Raw genomic sequence first — 18,893 nt, forward strand, 5'->3', positions numbered from 1 at the left:
AGTTTTTGTTTGTACAAATTACTTAGATGCTAAATATTAAATTTCTCATTGAATGCAGAGAAAGCTACAATATTCTAACAGTAGTTTTAGCTAATAATTTCTGCCACAACCGGCTCTTTGAGGACATTCATCCTTCATGATGTGACCTAAAATTAAATTGAGTTTCACACCCATGATTTACATTATGTGTTGCACCAAATGAAGTCTAAAATTTCAGTTTCCCAGAAAATTGGAGCAGGTTAATTTCATAGTAAGTAGACTTTAAAAAACATAAAATAAAAAACAGAGCTTATGCATTTATTAAACTGGGCTTATAAAATGATTTTTTTTTTTTCCCCCACCAGGGGGTCTTTTTGTGGGCTCTAGTGTCCCTTATATGACAGTAGGCTGACAGGAAAGGGGGAAGACATGCGGCAAATGTCGCCAGGTCCGGGAATCGAACCCGCGACGGCCGCATCGAGGAGGCTATCCTCTACGCCACCACAGCACGCCCATAAAATGATTTTTTAAAGAAAGTTCTTGTCTTTATTGCTGAGAGTAGCTTAAAAGCTTTAAAAAAAAAACTGGAAAAAAGCTAAAATGTTAGGAAACTCTCCATTGACAAAAGAAAAAATTGCCACTTTGCTTCAATACAAATATTGCATGTTCATTTTATTGCTGAGTAGATAAAAAATTACAACAATAATTTGCATTTTAATTTGGAAAAACAGGACAGCTTTTCAATTTTGTTACCTCCCAATTTTGCATAAAAATCGGAAGCCACTGAATTGGAATTAAACTTTTATTGATATTCTGATACTTTTAGATGTATGGTTATTAAAGTATCCAGCATCTTCAAGGCAAAGAACACACACAAAAAAAGTTGATGTTTGTTAAGTTTATTTATAAATACAGGTTAACATTTACATTATAAGCCTCCCATAAGGGAGACAACAAAAAGGCATCAAGGCATTATTCTGATATCTAAGCTTCATCTCCAAGGGCATCCGACCAACACCGACATCCAGGTGGGTTCCAACTCAGAGAAAGGCAAAATAAAGTCACTCTGACCGTTTTCTCCAACAATGGCGGCAACATTTACTGTAAATCCTCAAGGGAACCATAAGGCAATTCATTTTAAAAACCTAGGAATCATTATGACTTGCTCATTAACTTCCACAAATCAAGGTTTCATCGTCTTTATATGGTGTGTAAATACATTTCAGATCGTTTTGTCCTTCAAAATGGAAAAGAAAACTAACTATATCTTCATAACAGACAGAAGATATTTGTATTGATTCACGGCCACAAAACAACCAGCAATGCGTCAGTCGACTGCCTGCTTTCCCCAACAAAATCTGTCTCAACTCAAAGATCAATTACTTTTAATATTTCAAATGATATCCTTAACTCTTCTATTGGAGTGGTTGTTTTTCCCCACACAAGAAAATCCCACTAAAGTATTTAAAAGGCTCTAACTACAATCCTGAGAGCACTTGGAGAGAACGTTTATCCGCAATAAATCGATAACAAAAGCACCTAAAGCCAAGAGAGAAAGTGGTTCGGGTTCCTGTTCAGCTCACCACAAATCCTCAGTTCAAAGTTCTCCGTCATGCGAGTTTTTATTACCAACGAATGAGTCTCTTTAAGCCTTTTCTATCAATAACCAATAGTCAATAGCCTATATCTTACGAATTTACAAGAAGCACAAAACATCCTTAAAACTGCACTGCAAAACCACAAAATCTTACCAAGTATTTCTGGTCTAACATCAACATTATGCTCAGTGATGAAGTCAGTAGCTAAAATACCCTTTAATTATCTTATATTTAGCAGAGCCTGTTTAAGTGACCTGGTGGCAGAAAGTTCATGAGGTTTGATTTTAGTATTTCCGTTTTTTTGTTTTTGTCTGTACTGTCCTGTTTCATAGTGCCGGGAAGCCAGATGTGTTCTGGAGGAGGACGGGTGTAAAGCAAACTCGAGCTCACAAAATGATGACAGCTGCTCTGGGTAGGCCTGTGGCAATAAGCAATAAATCAATTAATCACATGATAAATTAAAACAAGCTAATTTCTCTTTTCTCTGTACTAAAAACTGGATGATAAAAGACTGCAGTCTGGTGTTTTTGTCTCAAACTAGCCTGTTTTCTTGAAGGGCAGTTTTGTTTACGGAGAGACTTTGTAATTTATTTTATTTGATGTTTCTTATTTTGGACATTCAAAATGTCCTCCAGCTCCAGTGTTAAATGTTCAATAGAAATTCAAATTTATTGATCTTTGAGGATGTATTCTTGCATCTCAAAACAACAATATTTACCCAGTAAAAGTTGTTATTGTAACAGGCCTGTCTCTGGACAATCAGAGATTTACTTTTGATGAAGTAAAGTCTGCTTTGTGAGCATTAAGAAAAGTTGTATTTTTGAGAACTTGGTCGTTCTTTTATCCATGAATTTAATGATCTCAGGTCCAGGAGAAGACGTTACTTAACAGGTGTGTTGGGTCGTTAATGAAGGAGTCGTTCCGGCTCCAGTTGTTCCTGATATGCAGCGGGTTGCATCCTAATCACACGTCCTAGAGCCCGTTCTTCTGAAGCGGTGAGCAGCTTTGTCCCATATTTATTAAGACGTCGTCCGAAGAGACGGCCTCAGAATATCCTGTGGTTGTCAATGAAGGCAGAACGTGCTTTTAGCAGCCATTTGTTTATCATGAGCAATCTGGAGTATTTCAAATCCCCCCATCGAGCTGATGGGATGGGACCACTGAGAAACGACTCCAGTTTTAGTTTCCCAATAGAAGAATGGTAAATACTTTTGTTTGTCGAGATCATTAGTGGTTAGAGAGAGTATTTTTTCTGCTACATCAGACACTGTCTTTGGGGAATGAATATTTTCATTCCTTTATTATTGGAAAAATGACCAAATGCATTCATTGATCATCTCTGACAATATGCAATTCTGTCATATATTGAGTTTTCTTGGTGTTCACTTTGGGGGCTGATTGTGTTTGTCTTGCCTCACAGCTCTTGTTGGTGTTTGAAGGTGAGGTTTACTTTTCTTTGGTGCAGTCGGTGTTAAAAGTGTTGATGATGGGGGAATATTTCAGCTCAAAGCTGATCACGGCGATTATTATCCTCGTCGGATTCGAAGTGTGAGAATTTATTTTTTCATTTTAGCTCCCAAAGAGTTTCTGGGTGAGGTTTGTGCGAACTCTCCGTTTGTTTTGAAGAAGAGTTGCTTCATTTCCAGTCCAGCCGCTGAATCTTCATTTCTCCTGACTGAAGTCGTTGAGTAACACTGAGCTGGTCATTGTTTTGAGTCATTCATTGAGCTGAACCAGGGTTGTTCTTGGTATTCCTCTCCAGAGCATGAATCTTTATTTCTACAGATTGAAGTCTGTGTATTTCTTTGTTGGCCGGAGACATTTTGCTCTGGTTCAGCTTGAAAGTGGAAAAAAAGTAAAGCAAAAAAAAAAATCCCAGAGTCCTTAGATTTGAAGTAATCCAGTAAAGACGTCGATTATGTAAGTGCAACTATTAAAACTGGGTGTATAAAGTAACTTTAACAGGCAGAGCTATCCATAAGGAAGTGAGAGAGCAGCTGTCAGTTTCAGACTTATTTAGATTATTTAGAAGCTCACTGGTTCTCCCACTGCAACAGATTCATCCATTTAATAAATATGGCTGTTTTTTTTAGAAAGAAAGATAGGAATTTCATAATTCTTGAGAAAAAAAATAAGCAAAAAACATATTTGTGCCTCACTTTGTTTCCACTTATCCTATAAAACTATCAAAAAGTGTGCAAACCCAAATGTGCAAGTAGAGCGCAAATGTAACAGCTACTTGAAATTTGATCACAAGCTATTAACAATGGTAGCGCCTCCAGAGAGATCCCATGTAACTGACTGATTTTAGGACGTTCAGACCAAATTCGATTCTTTAGAGCTTCTTCATTCAACAGAAAATAAAAAGGTGTCGAGTAAAAATGTGAATACAAGTTCTCCTGATCGAGTGTGTGATCATTCTCCAAAGCGGTTCAGATGAGAGTAATAGTCTCACCTCCTTTGGAAAGTGATACATTACTTGCAAAAAGCTTTAAAAAAAAACAAAAAACGATTACCTCTGTTAGAAATAAAAAGCTCATAACACACTGCAGTTTAGATAATGCGTCTGTGTAGAAAAGTTATGACATAAAATCCCAGAAACAGAGCCCTCGCTTGGTGAAAGAGGAAAAAAAAAATATTAAAAATGTGCAAAACTTAAAGCTATGGCATCCGAAACCGTTAGCCGTTCATCCTGTGAACTGCAGTTTTTAAGTGAGGCAAGAAAACCCGACGTGAAGCCTGGGCAGAGCCAGGGGTTGCTGAGGTAGGATGCAGTTAGCCTTCAGAGTTATTTCATTTCTTAGCCCATTTTAAGTCGTCTGCTCTGGGTTTCTCTCCCGTCACGCCCTGGATGAGATCCTCCAAGGTTTTCCAGAAACCGAGCCTCTCCAGAGGATAGTTTAACCAACCTGGACAGAGGAGAGAGGGAGAAAAAAACAAAAAAAAATCAACTTCACTGGGGGGGGAAAGATTTTAGTGCTCCATCAGACTGCCTCGGAATAAAACCTAACAAATATCATGCGAATATTATGTTCACTGCATCCATGAATTCTTCATAGCCCTACAAAAAAAAAAAAAAAAAAAAAAAAAAAAATCGCTTAACTTTCTATTTTTAATAGTTCAAACAGCAAATATACCTCAATAAATAGGTCTCAAAATAAATCCGGAATACGTGTATTGAGAAAGACGTGTGATCAATATCAATAGAGAATACGCCTGATTGATTATTCACTAATTTCAGGGTAAGCAAGACTGGTGGTATCAAAGTAACTGACTCTCTTTGGCTACCTAGCAACAATGTGTCAAGTAACTTGTGGTTACCTAGCAACGACCTGTTCAGTAACTTGCACAGCAGCAGTTTTAGATTTTGCCACTTTGCCTTCTAACTGCTTTAAAAATCTGAATGCAATTGATCGCATTCTCTTTTCTTTTCTAGTAAAAAAAAAAATTCTTTTTTAAAAGCTGGAACCTTTGTATCGTGTTTCTGGTACGGCTGCAAATCTTACGCACAAGCAGCAAACAGTAATGGACGACAAAGGAGATCTTTTGGCCCACTAAGGATTTATTTTAAAAACAATTTGGTGGGAAAGCAAAACGGCCTTTTGGATTAGAGATTGCTTATTTTGTCAACATATAGTTTACAATTAAAATCTTATTGTGATTGATTAGAGACCCTGAAATTAACTTAATAAAAATTTTAATTGTGTCACGACACTAAAAAATTTGAGTCTCAACAATTTTATAAAGATTACCATTAAATGAATACGTACTTTCTTTTAACTTTATGAAATTAGCTGCATAACAAAGTTCAGTTCTCAACAAATCAAGAAATATTCAGGACCTCTTGTATCCACTTTGACACCAGAACTGACTCTGATCTCCATTTTTCAAAGACATTGAAAAGTCGTCAAAATATAAATTTCCCCCATCCTGCATGTGGCAGATGGTAGGTTTCACTACATTTAAATGTGTCTGTAACAAATAGAAAACAATAAAAGATAAGATTTTGAAGGGAATTGAACACCAGGAAATAAGATTTCAAAGGAGAATTCATAAAAAAACATCCAGAATGGAGGCCAATGATACAGAATCAGACATTTAGTTTAAAAAGAATATATGGAAAAACCTGAAGAAATAAAAGGGAAAATTTAATCCCAAATACACACTTTGACCAAATTGTGTATTTTCCCCCCCGTTGTTTAGTAATAAAAATGTTTTAAATCGGCCTGTCATGATTGCTACGAATGATGATGTTGTGTTCTTGAGACTATTTTCATGCAATATAATTATAAAGGGCATAATTATGCAAGATTATGCAACACTAAACATTGAAACTGGAAGATATTTTAAATAACCAAATACAACAAATAAAATGTCAATAACAAGCACACATGACTGAAGACATAAATGAAGTCTTCTAACCTTTAAGAAATATTAAATCAGAATTGAAATGATCCATTTAATTTTAATTTATTATGTGGTTAACCGATTTGTTCATCACAGGCTTCGTTGTGGGACTCGGAGACGAACCTGTGGTGATGCAGAAATACGTCTCATGAGGGGAGACGTGATGGATGCGGTGGTGCTTGCGAGGAAGGATGATGTGGCAGTCCTGCAGGAACACCACCCAGCGAGGAAGGCCAAAGTACGTGTGCGACCACTTGTGGATCTGGTTGGTGAGCGTCACAAAGATGGCCAGCGCGTACAGGTAGCAGTACCACGGGTAGATGTGGTAAATGTCCGCTGCAGTCACAGAAAAAAACGAGACGATTCGCGTTTACCGTCCGCTGAGTTCTGTCTGCGCTAATATTTTCAGACAAAATGTCATTTTTGTTGGTAGAAACGCTCACCGGGGGACAGCATGAGAAAGTTGAAGGCCATGTTTGCAAGAGGGACGATGGTCAGCATGCAGTTGTCACCGTTTGTCTCGATGAAGTCGTGACGGGTGATGGCTGTGGGGTCGATGTGGTGCTCTCTGAAGGGGCGGATAAACGCCTTCAGGAGGGAAAATATCCAGGCAGTTAGTGAAAACCTCAACAGAAAACACAAAATCTTACCAACCAGTTTCTAGAGAAAGAAAATCTTTGTACACTTGAAATGAGAAAACTAACTTATGGGTAACTTTCCAGAGCTTGTTTAATTAAATAATTTCTTAATAATGTTTTGTTTTTTTTAAATAGTAGTTCCTCTGGCAGATTACTTCACTTATAACATGGGGAAAACATCTTGTTATAACAAGTACCGTTTAAAAACCATTATTATGGATTTATTGACAAAAATCTCATATCTTGCTGAAGAGTTCCTTGTAAGTTTTGTCTTATTTCAAGACATTTGTTCCAGAACTTACACCAAAAATACTTGAAAAGATTTTGTGTTTTTGAATTGTCCTACAAAAATATTTTTCCTCTGTTGTAAGAGAAATAATCTGACAATAGAACTACTTATAAAAATTATTAAGGAGTTATTGACAAATTCCTATATCTTGCTGAAAATTTAATTAAAAGTTAGTTTTATAACAGAGTGAAGCCACATATTTACAGACAAAAGTATTTTGTTTCTTATTTTTTCATTAAATGCAAACATTTTTGCACATTTTTGGCTCATTTAATCATCTAAGAAAGATGTTTTTTAAGGAAAAGTGTCCCTTTTTGGAGTCTATATACACCAGTTAATGATTGATCCATTACTAAATTAGTTGACAGTTATTTTAGTAATCGATTAATTCTTTTAGCTCTGGCGGAAACCCTGAGATCTTACCTTTCCAAAGATGGGTAGATCCACTGATCCCCATGTGTCGGCCCCCCAGTGTACGAGTCCCGACGCGAAGTCAGCGGTGAGTATTCCCGCCACTGAGGAAGAAGTTATGATCAGGAAAAGAAACTAATAAAAACATCCACGCCTTGTGTAACTCTGGATTCAGAGCTTACCGATGCCCAGCTGTATGTACCACACGTGTCCCAGATGGAAATTGGCAAGAAGGTGAATTAAGTTGAAGGCCATGAGAGAGAAGCAGAGGATGACGCTGATCCATTCTTGACATCTTTTGCCTGCCAGGAAATACAGAAACAAAATGGACAAAATGAAGAAAGAGCGAAATGTTCCTGATTAGATTAACAGTCCAAACGAGTTTCCAGCTCGTCTCTGATTCACTGACCTACTTGTGAAAATGTGTCCTCCAAAAATAAAACTTTCAAAGTTTTAACTTATCAGATTCCTGCTTAAAGTGGCAACAGCAAATTTTATTTCACTGGCATTTATGTGATAACTTGTTTCTTTTTTAAAAAAACAAAAAAACAACTCAATTCATATTTGCAAAACAACTTAAGATCCTTTGGATTGAATATTGATCAGTTTTCAAGACCTGCCACAAATTGTCAATCATAATTAGGTCTGGACTTCAACTAGGCCGTTTCAACACACTTCAGGTCTCTTTTGCACATAGACCTGCCACAATGACACATTTTGTTGGACAATAAATTGTCCCAGAAGTTATTGCGATAAATGATTATTTTGTTGTTTTGAGAGCAATTTAAATATCCAAAATAAATGAAGTCTCTGTAAACAAATTTGTCCTTCAAGAAAAATAAATAAAATAAAATAAACAAATAAATGGTCTAGTTGAGACCAAAGAACCAGACTGAAGATTTTTGTCATCTAGTTTTTGGTGGAAAGAGAAAATAATAAATTGATTTAATTTATTGTGCGATTTATTGCGTTTTGCGACATGTCTGCATACACTTAAACTATTTCTCAGCCCAACACACCTAAGAAAGTTTGTAAACGGCTTCATGGAGTAGCTAAAGGTTGTGTCGGGAAGAGCAGGAGCTTCTTAAAGAGAAATTGGGCCTCTGTTTCCTAATCTCCCTCTGCATTAAGCGTCACTATTGAAGGTAACTGGCTGAGATGGATTTCATTTAGAGGCATCAGAGTAAGGAGGGCTGAATATAAATGATTTTGTAGAACTTATATAATAACCAGATAAAATACACTTGAATTTCTGGTTGTGACAAGACAAATCAAGAAGATCAAGGGATGAGAAAACCCTAATCTATTCTATTTACAATATAAATAAAAGTATCTTAAAAAGGACACAGGAAGGAAAAGGTCTGCTTACCGCACACAACCAAATTAGTCATATGCTGCTGGTCTGAACAGAGCACGAACCATTACATTTGTATAAAGGGTGTGGAGGATTCGCTTTGTGAATCAAGTCCAACCTGTACTGTAATAAGAGGAGTCCTGACATAGTTTAAGAGCTTAATGTTTTTAGGTCACGGTCTGCACGTCAACCCTGTTGGAGAAAAGATTCCCATAACCTCTGCCCAGTGCTGAAAATGTCAACGCTGCACACAAACTCCACATAAATTTAACCAGTCTCACATGATTCCTATTGTGTAACAAAAGCATTGTGACTTGGACAAAACACAGAGGCAAGAGCAGCCGCCGACTGGTTCCGGTCTTCAAAGGCATTTCTGTTGTCGCTCGCACAGTAATTTGTTAGATTTTCATCGGAGTTTGTTTGTTGGTGACTAACTAGGTAGTCACCAACTAGGTAACTAGGTAGCCAATCGTTATATATCACACCCTCTTATTCTTCTTCAACACCCAAGCTGGCAGCTCTAAACTCACAAACGACGCTGCACAGAGGATCGACTCACCTGGCGAGTACAGACTAGCCAGTTCTCGGGCACCGGCGTGCTGTGAGCCCCATCTGACCGCGCCCCGACCCGGACCCTGCGGCTGTGCGGTCTCCGCTGCCACTCCACACCCGTTCTCGGTGACCATACTCGCCATTTCTTTCCTCTGTGGGCCCGGCCCCTTTCTGTCCTTCCACTCACAGCGCCGGGAACCAAAGGAATCGTGAACGTCTCATCCGACGGATATGGTTATGTTTTCAACCAATCAGACACAGATCGATGAGCGCAAGAGCCAATGGCAGCGCGAGAAAATGTTTTCATAATTGGAGAGCAACCAATAGGGAGGCACATTGCGAGTATTCCATTTCCTGGCCCCACCCGTGCTGTTTCCTCAGATGTAGATGTGAAACTCACCAGAAGATGGCGCTGTGAGCGTATGGCACGTTTCAAACGGACGGAACTGGTGTTGTAGCGACATTCGTTACCCCTCGTATTTGTCGTTCCATCAGCATTTTAAAAAATGCCAGCTGTTTCTCATCGAATTAGTTAGCGTTGTAAAAGCAAAATAACACAAAATTAGATGGAGTTAAGTATATTGTTGGATGCAAGCCGCCGTTTAAAACTTAAGAAGAAGAAGAAGTTAAGCTTTATTTTCTCAAAGAAGCAAGAGTCACAAATTTTCGTCTTTACAGCGCAGGTTGGTGAAATAAATGCAGAATTTATGCGCCATTTATATATTGCCTCCGCAAATAAGACATAATTAATTTACAGGTAACTTTTCAGCAACATATTGGAGGGTTTTAAAAGTCAATCATTCTTTAATATTGATTTTAAAAAGTACTAGTTCCACTGGCAGATTATTTCACTTATAATATGGGGAAATATCTTGTTATAAGTGAGATAATATTCCAGTGGAAGTAGTACTTTTAACAATATTCAGAAATGATTTACTTAAAACAAACTCCTATATCTTGCTGAAGTTACTTGTAGGTTAGTTTTGTCTTAATTTAAGTATATTAAGATATTGGCACCTGAAAATATGCAAAAAATACTTGGTAAGATTTAGTGTTTTTTGCAGTGTATAAATGCTATTGTTGAACGTATTGTGTTTATTTGAAAAGCACAATTTACACAAACAATTAAATTGGAAAAAATAAAATATAAAAACTGAAAATGTATGACAACTACTGATTAGATAACCAAATAAAATAAACATTTGCCTTTAGAGTGGAGGTGTAGTAAAAAAAATTATGTTTCCAGTTCTGACTTTTAAAGGCAAGTTTTCAGGAAGTGGCTCTTGCTGTAGTGCATATAAACGGGGTTTCTTCAACTCGTGTCAAAGCGGCCGATGTTCTGTAACTTTTAAATGTGTCCCTAGTTCAACATGAATCAAATAGCTAAATTATTCTCGCTCTCGGTACGCAGTAAAGTTCTCCAGACTCCTCCTAATGATCGGATCATTTGACTCAGGTGTCCTGAAGCAGGAACACATCTAAATGTTGCAGAACATCGGACCTTGAGGCCTGAATTTGGAAACATTTAATGACCAAATTTCTGATTACCTGAAGGATCTGAATTCTCAGAAGCATTCACACCCAAGATCATTTATTCCTTTATAGACAAACAAGATATTGAAATCTATCCTTTTACAAACAGGAGTGATTTAAGGACATCTGGGATATGACACATTTTTCTCTTTTTTGTCAGGACTCTGCAGCTGCCCCAGTGATTTTTATTTTTACTTTTATTACAACACTGCAATAATCAGAGCCGCACAACATATCCGATCGCACCATCGTTCTGTAATGCACAGTGGCACGGTTGCTTGCTCTGTAGCTCAGGGATCACATCTCAATATTTGGTAGTCTGTTGTGTTTTTGGCGTTATACCTGCAAATTCTGCATGTCAATAATAGATTTGTTTTGTTTGACAGACTTTCACTGCCGTCCTTTATGTGTATTTTAAGCCTCCAAGTTGCTAAAGTTCACTAAGACTAGTGAGTAAAAAGAAAAAACTGAAGAGAAAATCAAAATCTATCTGCAACTTATTGTGGTGCAATATTATTTTAGCTACATGTTCTACTAATATCGCGCAGCCCTACTTTTCATTTCATTTGAGTATCTGTTTTTCAAATTGCACTAATTATCTTTCTGTGGTTGTTTTTTCTAAGAACTGGAGAAAAAAAGAGAAGAGGCTCAGGAAGAAGGATGAAGAGAATATCAGATGAACATAATAACGTCACCAATGGTGAGTAATTTCCACGAATCAAATCCGCATCTGCAGACTGAAAAGTCTGATTTTACAAACGTTTAATACCGTAAAATTTAATTCCTCACACTTTAAAATAGCTTTAAAATGATGCAACTGTTTTATGAGAACTCAAAGGTTTTTGAGCCTATAAAAAGAAAAAGTTAAAAACTTCTTCAAGGGCCACAACAAACTGTCTGTTTAGTAAACTCTCCTTTTTCCTGTTGCAGCCATGTTTGTGGGTCATGATGACTTGTAAATAACAATGTTTACATAAACGTTTCTGAGGATACGACTGAGTCACTGAGATGCTATTTCTGTTCTTCTCGTTTTACCAGTTTACTGTAAATGCTGCAATACTTCCTGCAGCTGTAGACGAATTTAATTAGAAACAGAAAAATCTCAAAATGAAACTGATCCATCATTCAAAACTTATGAATTTGTTTGGTTTTTTAAAAAAAAGTTAATTATGTTAAAAACATGAAAAACAGGGAAGATTTGGACCTGATTACAGAAAAAACACTAAACAGAATAATTCTGTGGGTTTGTAAAACCAGGTTGGGTTTCATAAACGGGGAGTTGACATTTTTTATCTTATTATGACAACAGATTCAAAAATAAACAAGATAAACAGATTTATTTTCTCAATAAAGGCATCAAGGGAAATTAACATTGGTTTGTGTAAATTAAAGTCAATATTTGTTCATAAAAACAGTGATTTCTACAGTTCTGAACAAAAACGTCACCTGTAGTTTAGGAAAAGACAGTTTTACGTCAGACCACAAGGGGGCAGCACGTCTATGTGTCTAGTTAGCTCACATAATAAAAGGAATTTGTTTCTTTGCATTTAATGTGTTTAATATTATGCAAGAAAAAAATTAAGTGGTTAAATAAAAAATGACAAAAGTGGCATATTTTTCATTATAGTAATCATAATAATCAATAGTAAAACCGATTACTAAAATAACTTTAAGTTGCAGCCCTACAAACGTCTCAACTGGGAAACTTAATGGAGTAGTTATTAGTACTTATTGTTTTATTTCGAGCTATGTAAAAGAAAAAAATGCATATTATACCAGTTTAATAATTAAAAAAGAAACAAAGACAATATTCACTTATACATAAATATATACAGTAACATGGAGTCAGGATAAGACATTGTCTTGATCATCCAGCTCATGTTTCATATGATAATACTGTAAACAAGAATGCATTTAATCTTTTATTGTATTTATTTATATTATACTTTTTATTATGTGATTGCCACTGTAATTTCATATTTTTAAATTTTTGACGATAAATTGTCCCAGAAGTTATTGCGATAAATGATAATATTGTTGTTTTGAGACCATTTTTGACTAATGTAATAGTAATGGAAAGAACACATAATCAAAGATCAATAAACTTTAAACTCTAATGATCACTTAACACTGGAACTGAACAAACAAACAAACAAATAAAATTAATTATGAAGTTTCTGGAAACAAAATTGTCCTTCAAAAAAACAGCTAGTTGAGACCAAATCACCAGACTGCAGATTTTATTCATCCAGCTTTTGGTAGAAACAGAAAAACAATAAATCATTCAAATGTAAAATATTGAGCTCATTTGAATTTATCATGTGATTAATTGATTTATATTGTGATATATGTAAACATATGTGTTTTTCATGATGCATTTTCTTGTTAATACCACTGACATCACTCATAATGTCACTAACAAATCAATATTTCAATTATATACTGTACAAAATTTATTATAAAAGCTCAACAACGTACTGATTTAGGGAAGCTGGATATAAATACACACAACAAATTCACAGCCACAGAGACCTTTGGGTGCTAAACCAGACCGCCTGAATCTCCCATCACACCCACTCTGACCTTTATACAGATTTATGTCATCTTGTGCATGACCCCCAACCCCCAATCAACATCACATTCTTCCACTCGCTGCACATCAAAAACAGCGAGTGGAAGTTGTGGGGAGCGAGCCGTGTGTAGATGGTGTCACCGTCCCGACCTCATTACTTCTGAACAGAAATGGTAAACACCTTGTCACTAGAAAGGGTTTTTTTTCCATCAGTTTTTTTTTTTTTTTTGTGTGTGTGTTGTTGTCTTGATTGGCCTGCAGGGGGCGTGAGTGGACGCGTTGTTGAGAACCAGACGCTTATTGCCAGACAAAAGGAGGTAGTTTGTATTGCTCTTATGATTTCAGTTTTGCATTTCAGTTTCATTTTAGAATAAATAAGTTAAATATTTTAACATGTTTCTCCAATTTATTTTCTTTTTGGTGTTGTGACTTTGACGCTTGACCCAAATGAGGCTGGAAACCACAGAGCAAGTCAGTCAGAGGAAACCTAGCTGTGGTTTTGGACTCGGAGCTTAAATTTTTGCTTCCACAAATTAAATTTTAATACTAAATGAGCAAATTAAAAAGTCGAAGAAAGTATGGCAATATCCGCAACAATGCATTGTTCTATTACTGCATGCACGCATTAAGAGAGAAAAATACAGTTCGTGCTTCTTTTTTTAATCCCTTTTTTTCACATATATAGACTCAAAATCGTGGACTCATACTTTTTTAAGGGGTTAAACAATGACAACAATTACCTAAATGTTACAAACGACCAACAAGCATTTTTTATTTTTTTTGGTGTAAAATTGTTGTGTAGAACCTGCATCATCATGGGGACGAGCGATGAATTAACAGTTTAGCCGCTATTTACATCATATGCGAGGTGGCTTACCCCGCAAAAACAAAGTCTTACCAAGTATTTCTGGTCCAGTTTCTAGTGAAAATATCTCAGCACTCTTGAAATAAGATAAAACTGACTTACAGATTACCTTTCAGCACAATGTAGGAGCTTATTTTAAGTCAATAATTCCTTAATTTTGATGAAAAAGTACTAGTTGTACTGGCAGATAATTTGACTTACAAGAAGACATTTTTCCCATGTTACAAGTGGAATAATAGGCTAATGGAACTGATACTTTTTATCAATGTTAAGGAGTTATTTACTTAAAAGACGCTGAAAAGTTACCTGCAAGTCAGTTTTGTTTTATTTCAAGTGTGCTACGATATTGGCACTAGAAACAAGAACAAAAATACTTGGTAAGATTTTGTGTTTTTGCAGTGTAAACCAGAAACTGACTGTTCAGAGTGCTGCATCCTAAACAAAAGGTTTAGTGGAAGAAAAAACTGCATGCAACAGAGGTAGCTGTGCAGAAACTCTAATCACCAGAACCAAAACCACAGATGAGTTGGAGGCATCTGCTGAAGCAGAGAAGGAGACTGCCTGCTTTATCGTTATCGCATTAATTCACATAAAATTAGCCGTAACCCGACATTATGCACATACGTTTTGCAGTACATGGACATACAGTATGTTCCAGTCGTCTTACATTTCTGTATTAAAAATCTATGACTTTGAGTAAACACAGTGGATCAATAGCAGCAAAATAAAAACCGCCACAACTTCTGAATGTTATTTTTAAAATATATATAAACTGTGGAAAGCATATAACAGATACACGTATATCTGCACATATACAAGCGACGCAGTACTTTGAGAACAAGCAATGGCCTACTATAAACAGCCTGGTACTTAATAGTTACATTTACTCGAGTAACTTTTGTGAAAACATTCACTTTTAAGAATATTTTTACTACAATGTGCTTTTTACTTTTTATTTCAGTAATTTTACTATGAAGTATTGCTACTGTTGAGTTAGATTTCTGGATGCTCTTCCCCTCGTGGTTAATTTCAGTGAACGAATAAAAGTTTGTTCACCAGACATACAGCAGTAGTTTTTGTTAAAGCTTCATTATACTGATAGAATATTTTGTCCGCTTGTTCTTTTTTGAAAAATTAAATGCTCTAGCTGCCTTTTCATCCAATACTTTTTTACTTTTGAGTATTTTCCGGCTACTTTTTAGTTTTACTTGAGTAAAAATATGTTAAAGTAGTGCTACTCTTACTTGAGTACAATTTTTGGATAATCTACCAACCTCTGATAACAAGGCATTTAGAGATGACGTCTTATAACACACATTTTTCTGATAAACTTATGAATTAACAGAAATATACCACAACGTGTGTAAAATAGGAGTTTCACTTTCTGAATTACCACTTTGGTCATGTTCTGAAACATTTCGATGCACAAAACGTGTGTTTTTACAGTGTTCCGGTGCAAGGGAGGCTAATTTATTATGTTCGGGAAATAACCTGAAGAAGTGGTACAGGTTGTTCGGTTGGTTCGGGGCTTTGCGTCACCTGCCCCGAGGCCACGCCCACCCCGGCTGCTCTAAATACAAGAAACCCCTGAGACAGGAAGACCTGTCAATGTGAGAGGCTCCGCAAAAAAACTTACTACTTGCTTGTTACCACAGGCAGAGGCAGAGTGGGATTTAAACGCGGCGCATTCCCGAGACATTTTCCAACTCTGGTCAGGGCGCCTCTCCTCAGCCCTGCGCGCTCCTGCAGTCCGGCGGGTGTTGACATCCATGGAAGTGGCCGGTTTGTACGAGGAGGGCGGCTTCGCGATCCACGGCAGAGACGGCATTATCGCTCCCATAGGCGGCGGCGCGTACTGGAGGCTCGGCGACTCGATGACGGAGCTGGGTGTGGAGGAGCGGGAGAGAGCCATCGACTTCAGCGCGTACCTGGACTCAGCCCTGCACTGCCCGCCGCAGCAGCCGCAGCCACAGCCGGGCGACGCTTTCTCAGATTTCCTCGGGGAGAGCAAGATCAAAAGAGTCGCGGCTCTGCAAAACTACAAGAACTACTCTCTGCTGAACGAGCTGGAGGCGAGTCAGTGCGAGAACCTGCGGGAGTCGTACGGACTGAATTACGCGGAGCTGCAGGAGACCCGGGTGGACAGCGTGTTGAGCCCGGAGTTGAGCCGCTACCGAGCCGCCGCCGCTGCTCCCGCGGACCGAGAAGACAGCCAGGAAGACTCGAAAATGGAAAACGGCTCGTCTGGCTTCGACATGAGGTCCTACCTGCACTACCAGTCCACGAGTGGGAGTCTGGGGAACATTTCCACCGCGTCGTCGAACTGCTCCAGCTCTCCAGGCACACCTGCGCCGTCAGGTAACGGCAGGTCGCCGTCGCACGGCGGCAAGTCGTCCAGCGGGAAGTCGAAGAAGCGCCTGGACAAGGACAGCGAGGAGTACCGGCAAAGGCGGGAGAGGAACAACCTCGCCGTGAGGAAGAGCAGGGACAAAGCCAAGATGCGCAACTTGGAGACGCAGCAGAAAGTGCTGGAGCTGGCGGTGGAGAATGACCGTCTACAGAAGCGAGTGGAGCAGCTGTCCAGAGAGCTGGCCACCCTGCGCAACCTGCTGTCCGCCACCGGACAGTGCTGAGCCGCTCACCTGGTGGACTTTACAGAAATACAGGGTACTACTACACCCACTGGTTTACAAGGACGCTTTGAATGAGACTGAACAGAGTGGGCACATGGGGTGGCCATCCACGACTCTTCCTAAACATGTCACCGTAGCTTTATTCTCGGATGTAATTTTCTTTTTTTTTTCTTTTTTTTTTGGTGTATGCAGTATTTCTGTGCAGGTTTTACATCCATTCCTGGTGAATTTCTACATTTTGTGTACACTGTGTCTGCAGCAATGGCTGTCAGGGGAAGAGTTGTGCTGCAGTGAAATGATGCAACTCTTTGTAATAGTATTGGCAATGAATGAAATAAGTATAATTATTTAATATTAAAAGGTGAAATGCTTTAATTGTACTTGATATTTTATTGAATTAAACAGATTTATACTTTGTTTAAAGATTTTCACTCATTTTTCTTCATTATAATTTTTTCTTTGCACAACGCTTTATATGCTTGCCTAATTTTCATCATGCACTGTGTAATAGCACATTCCAGGTTACAACATATTGCAGTGACACAAGCAGTTCAACCGCAAGAAAAATGTGCAATTTTAAAATTCAGTTCATTTACATGGAGACGATTCACAAAAAAAATTTAATTCCAGATCCAGTTCATTTCCAACTGGATATAAATGGACAATAAATGTAGATTTAGAGGCAGATTGCTCAAAATAAGAGTTTAATGCAGGTTGCAACGTAGAGAACCGCTTTTGCAGCAATCTCTCACACCGAGAGAAAGTGTGCAACATGAAAACAAAATATTCACACATTAATAATAAATAAATACATTTCATTCTGCGTTGTGCACATGTGTTTTATGTGAATAATACAGTTAGAGCAATCCATTTGTAAAATTAAAAAAAAAGACTCTAACTGCCAAGTTTCTGTTTGACTTAATGATTTGACATAAAGTGCACTGATCCCAAAATAAATTCAGCCAATTTATACTGAAATGATACTGCTGAGAGCAGCAAAAGGCAAACAAAAAAAAAAGAAGACTCGGTCATTGCACGCAGCACAGAAATGGTCGTTTTATCTTTAGCACACGGCTCTGTCAATAGTCTGCTGGGTCCACTGGTCTAGAGAGGGGTTCAAGGTCGCGTGGAAATTAATCAGCAACTAACCTGATCGCACTACCTGCTGAGGTCACACCTGAACAGCCGACAGGCGAGACGCTAAGAGTTTTAAAGCCGGAGAGGAGGCAGCAGATAAGCTGACAAAGTAGCTTCATGGTGGAATTTACCAAGCTCCTCAGCCTGAGTTTTACTCTGAATCGTATCTAAAAGCAAGCAAAACCCCAGGCAGAGCAGATAAAGACGAGGAGTATGACGTGATTTCAACAAGCCACTGTGGGGAGTGAAAATTTACTACAGTTGCAGTGAAAAGTCTTGTCAGAAAAGCAATGCTTTGCTGTTTGTGCAGTGGGAGATTATACTTTGGATGTTTCAACACAGTCAATGATGATCTGGTTAGCTTTTATGAGTTGTGCAACGTCCTCCCTTTTCCAACACATCACCACTAGAAGAATGCTACACCCACATTTAAAAAACACATTGTTATCCTGCTCAACAATAGCTGCAAGAAGCTGTGGTTTGGCTCCAGGCCGGCTACGAAACGAAACAAGACGAATGACATGTATCGTTAAAACCCCTCTTTAGAGTCAGATTTCTGCCTCTCCAAGTTCTCCTCGACGCAGTCTGGAGGTTCTTGGAAACATTCTGCACATTCTTTCTTCGATGACCCCCCCCCCAGCACAGCCACAAGCCATCCCATTCCCCCCCCATGCCTCCCCAGGCTCACAGGCCGAAGGGGGAAATTCCCACACAGGATGACCTCTCTTCTTCTCAGTTCAGTCCGTCCCTCTTTCCTCGTTTTACCGTCAATGGGCTGTGCCTGTCCGTAAAAAAAGAAAAGAAAAAAAAGAAACTCCTTGTTGCATCACATCCCCTCCAAACTGGTCTGCTGCTAAAAGCTCCTCTGTTAAACCAGTGCAAACATACACACACACCTGTCAACCCATTGTCTGGTCATCTCTGT

The 18,893-nt window shown here is 38.2% G+C and overlaps 3 protein-coding genes across 3 annotated transcripts in view; 2 read left to right on the forward strand and 1 right to left on the reverse strand.

The window, feature by feature from the left end:
• Positions 1-862: 862 nt before the first annotated feature.
• peds1 (plasmanylethanolamine desaturase 1) lies at positions 863-9,507 on the reverse strand. The gene is made up of 6 exons (XM_044129688.1): positions 9,236-9,507; positions 7,505-7,624; positions 7,335-7,426; positions 6,428-6,572; positions 6,108-6,320; positions 863-4,486 (listed from the first exon to the last, which is right to left on the reverse strand). The coding sequence occupies exons 1-6, from the start codon at positions 9,369-9,371 to the stop codon at positions 4,371-4,373; spliced, it is 822 nt and encodes a 273-aa protein (XP_043985623.1). The 5' UTR covers positions 9,372-9,507; the 3' UTR covers positions 863-4,370.
• Positions 9,508-9,657: 150 nt separating this feature from the next.
• On the forward strand, positions 9,658-17,254 carry cebpb (CCAAT enhancer binding protein beta). Its single transcript, XM_044129664.1, has 3 exons — positions 9,658-9,911; positions 11,385-11,461; positions 15,854-17,254. The coding sequence occupies exons 2-3, from the start codon at positions 11,438-11,440 to the stop codon at positions 16,829-16,831; spliced, it is 1,002 nt and encodes a 333-aa protein (XP_043985599.1). The 5' UTR covers positions 9,658-9,911; positions 11,385-11,437; the 3' UTR covers positions 16,832-17,254.
• LOC122838681 (kelch-like protein 12) overlaps positions 9,865-18,893 on the forward strand; it is a 57,476-nt gene continuing 48,447 nt past the window's right edge. Inside the window, exons 1-2 of the mRNA XM_044129519.1 lie at positions 9,865-9,911; positions 11,385-11,461. Of these exons, the coding sequence (XP_043985454.1) occupies positions 11,422-11,461 (40 nt within the window). The 5' untranslated portion in view covers positions 9,865-9,911; positions 11,385-11,421. The remainder of the gene's footprint in view (positions 9,912-11,384; positions 11,462-18,893) is intronic.

This window comes from Gambusia affinis, linkage group LG01 (assembly GCF_019740435.1).
Source record: "Gambusia affinis linkage group LG01, SWU_Gaff_1.0, whole genome shotgun sequence".
NCBI classification, from domain to species: Eukaryota; Metazoa; Chordata; class Actinopteri; order Cyprinodontiformes; family Poeciliidae; genus Gambusia; species Gambusia affinis.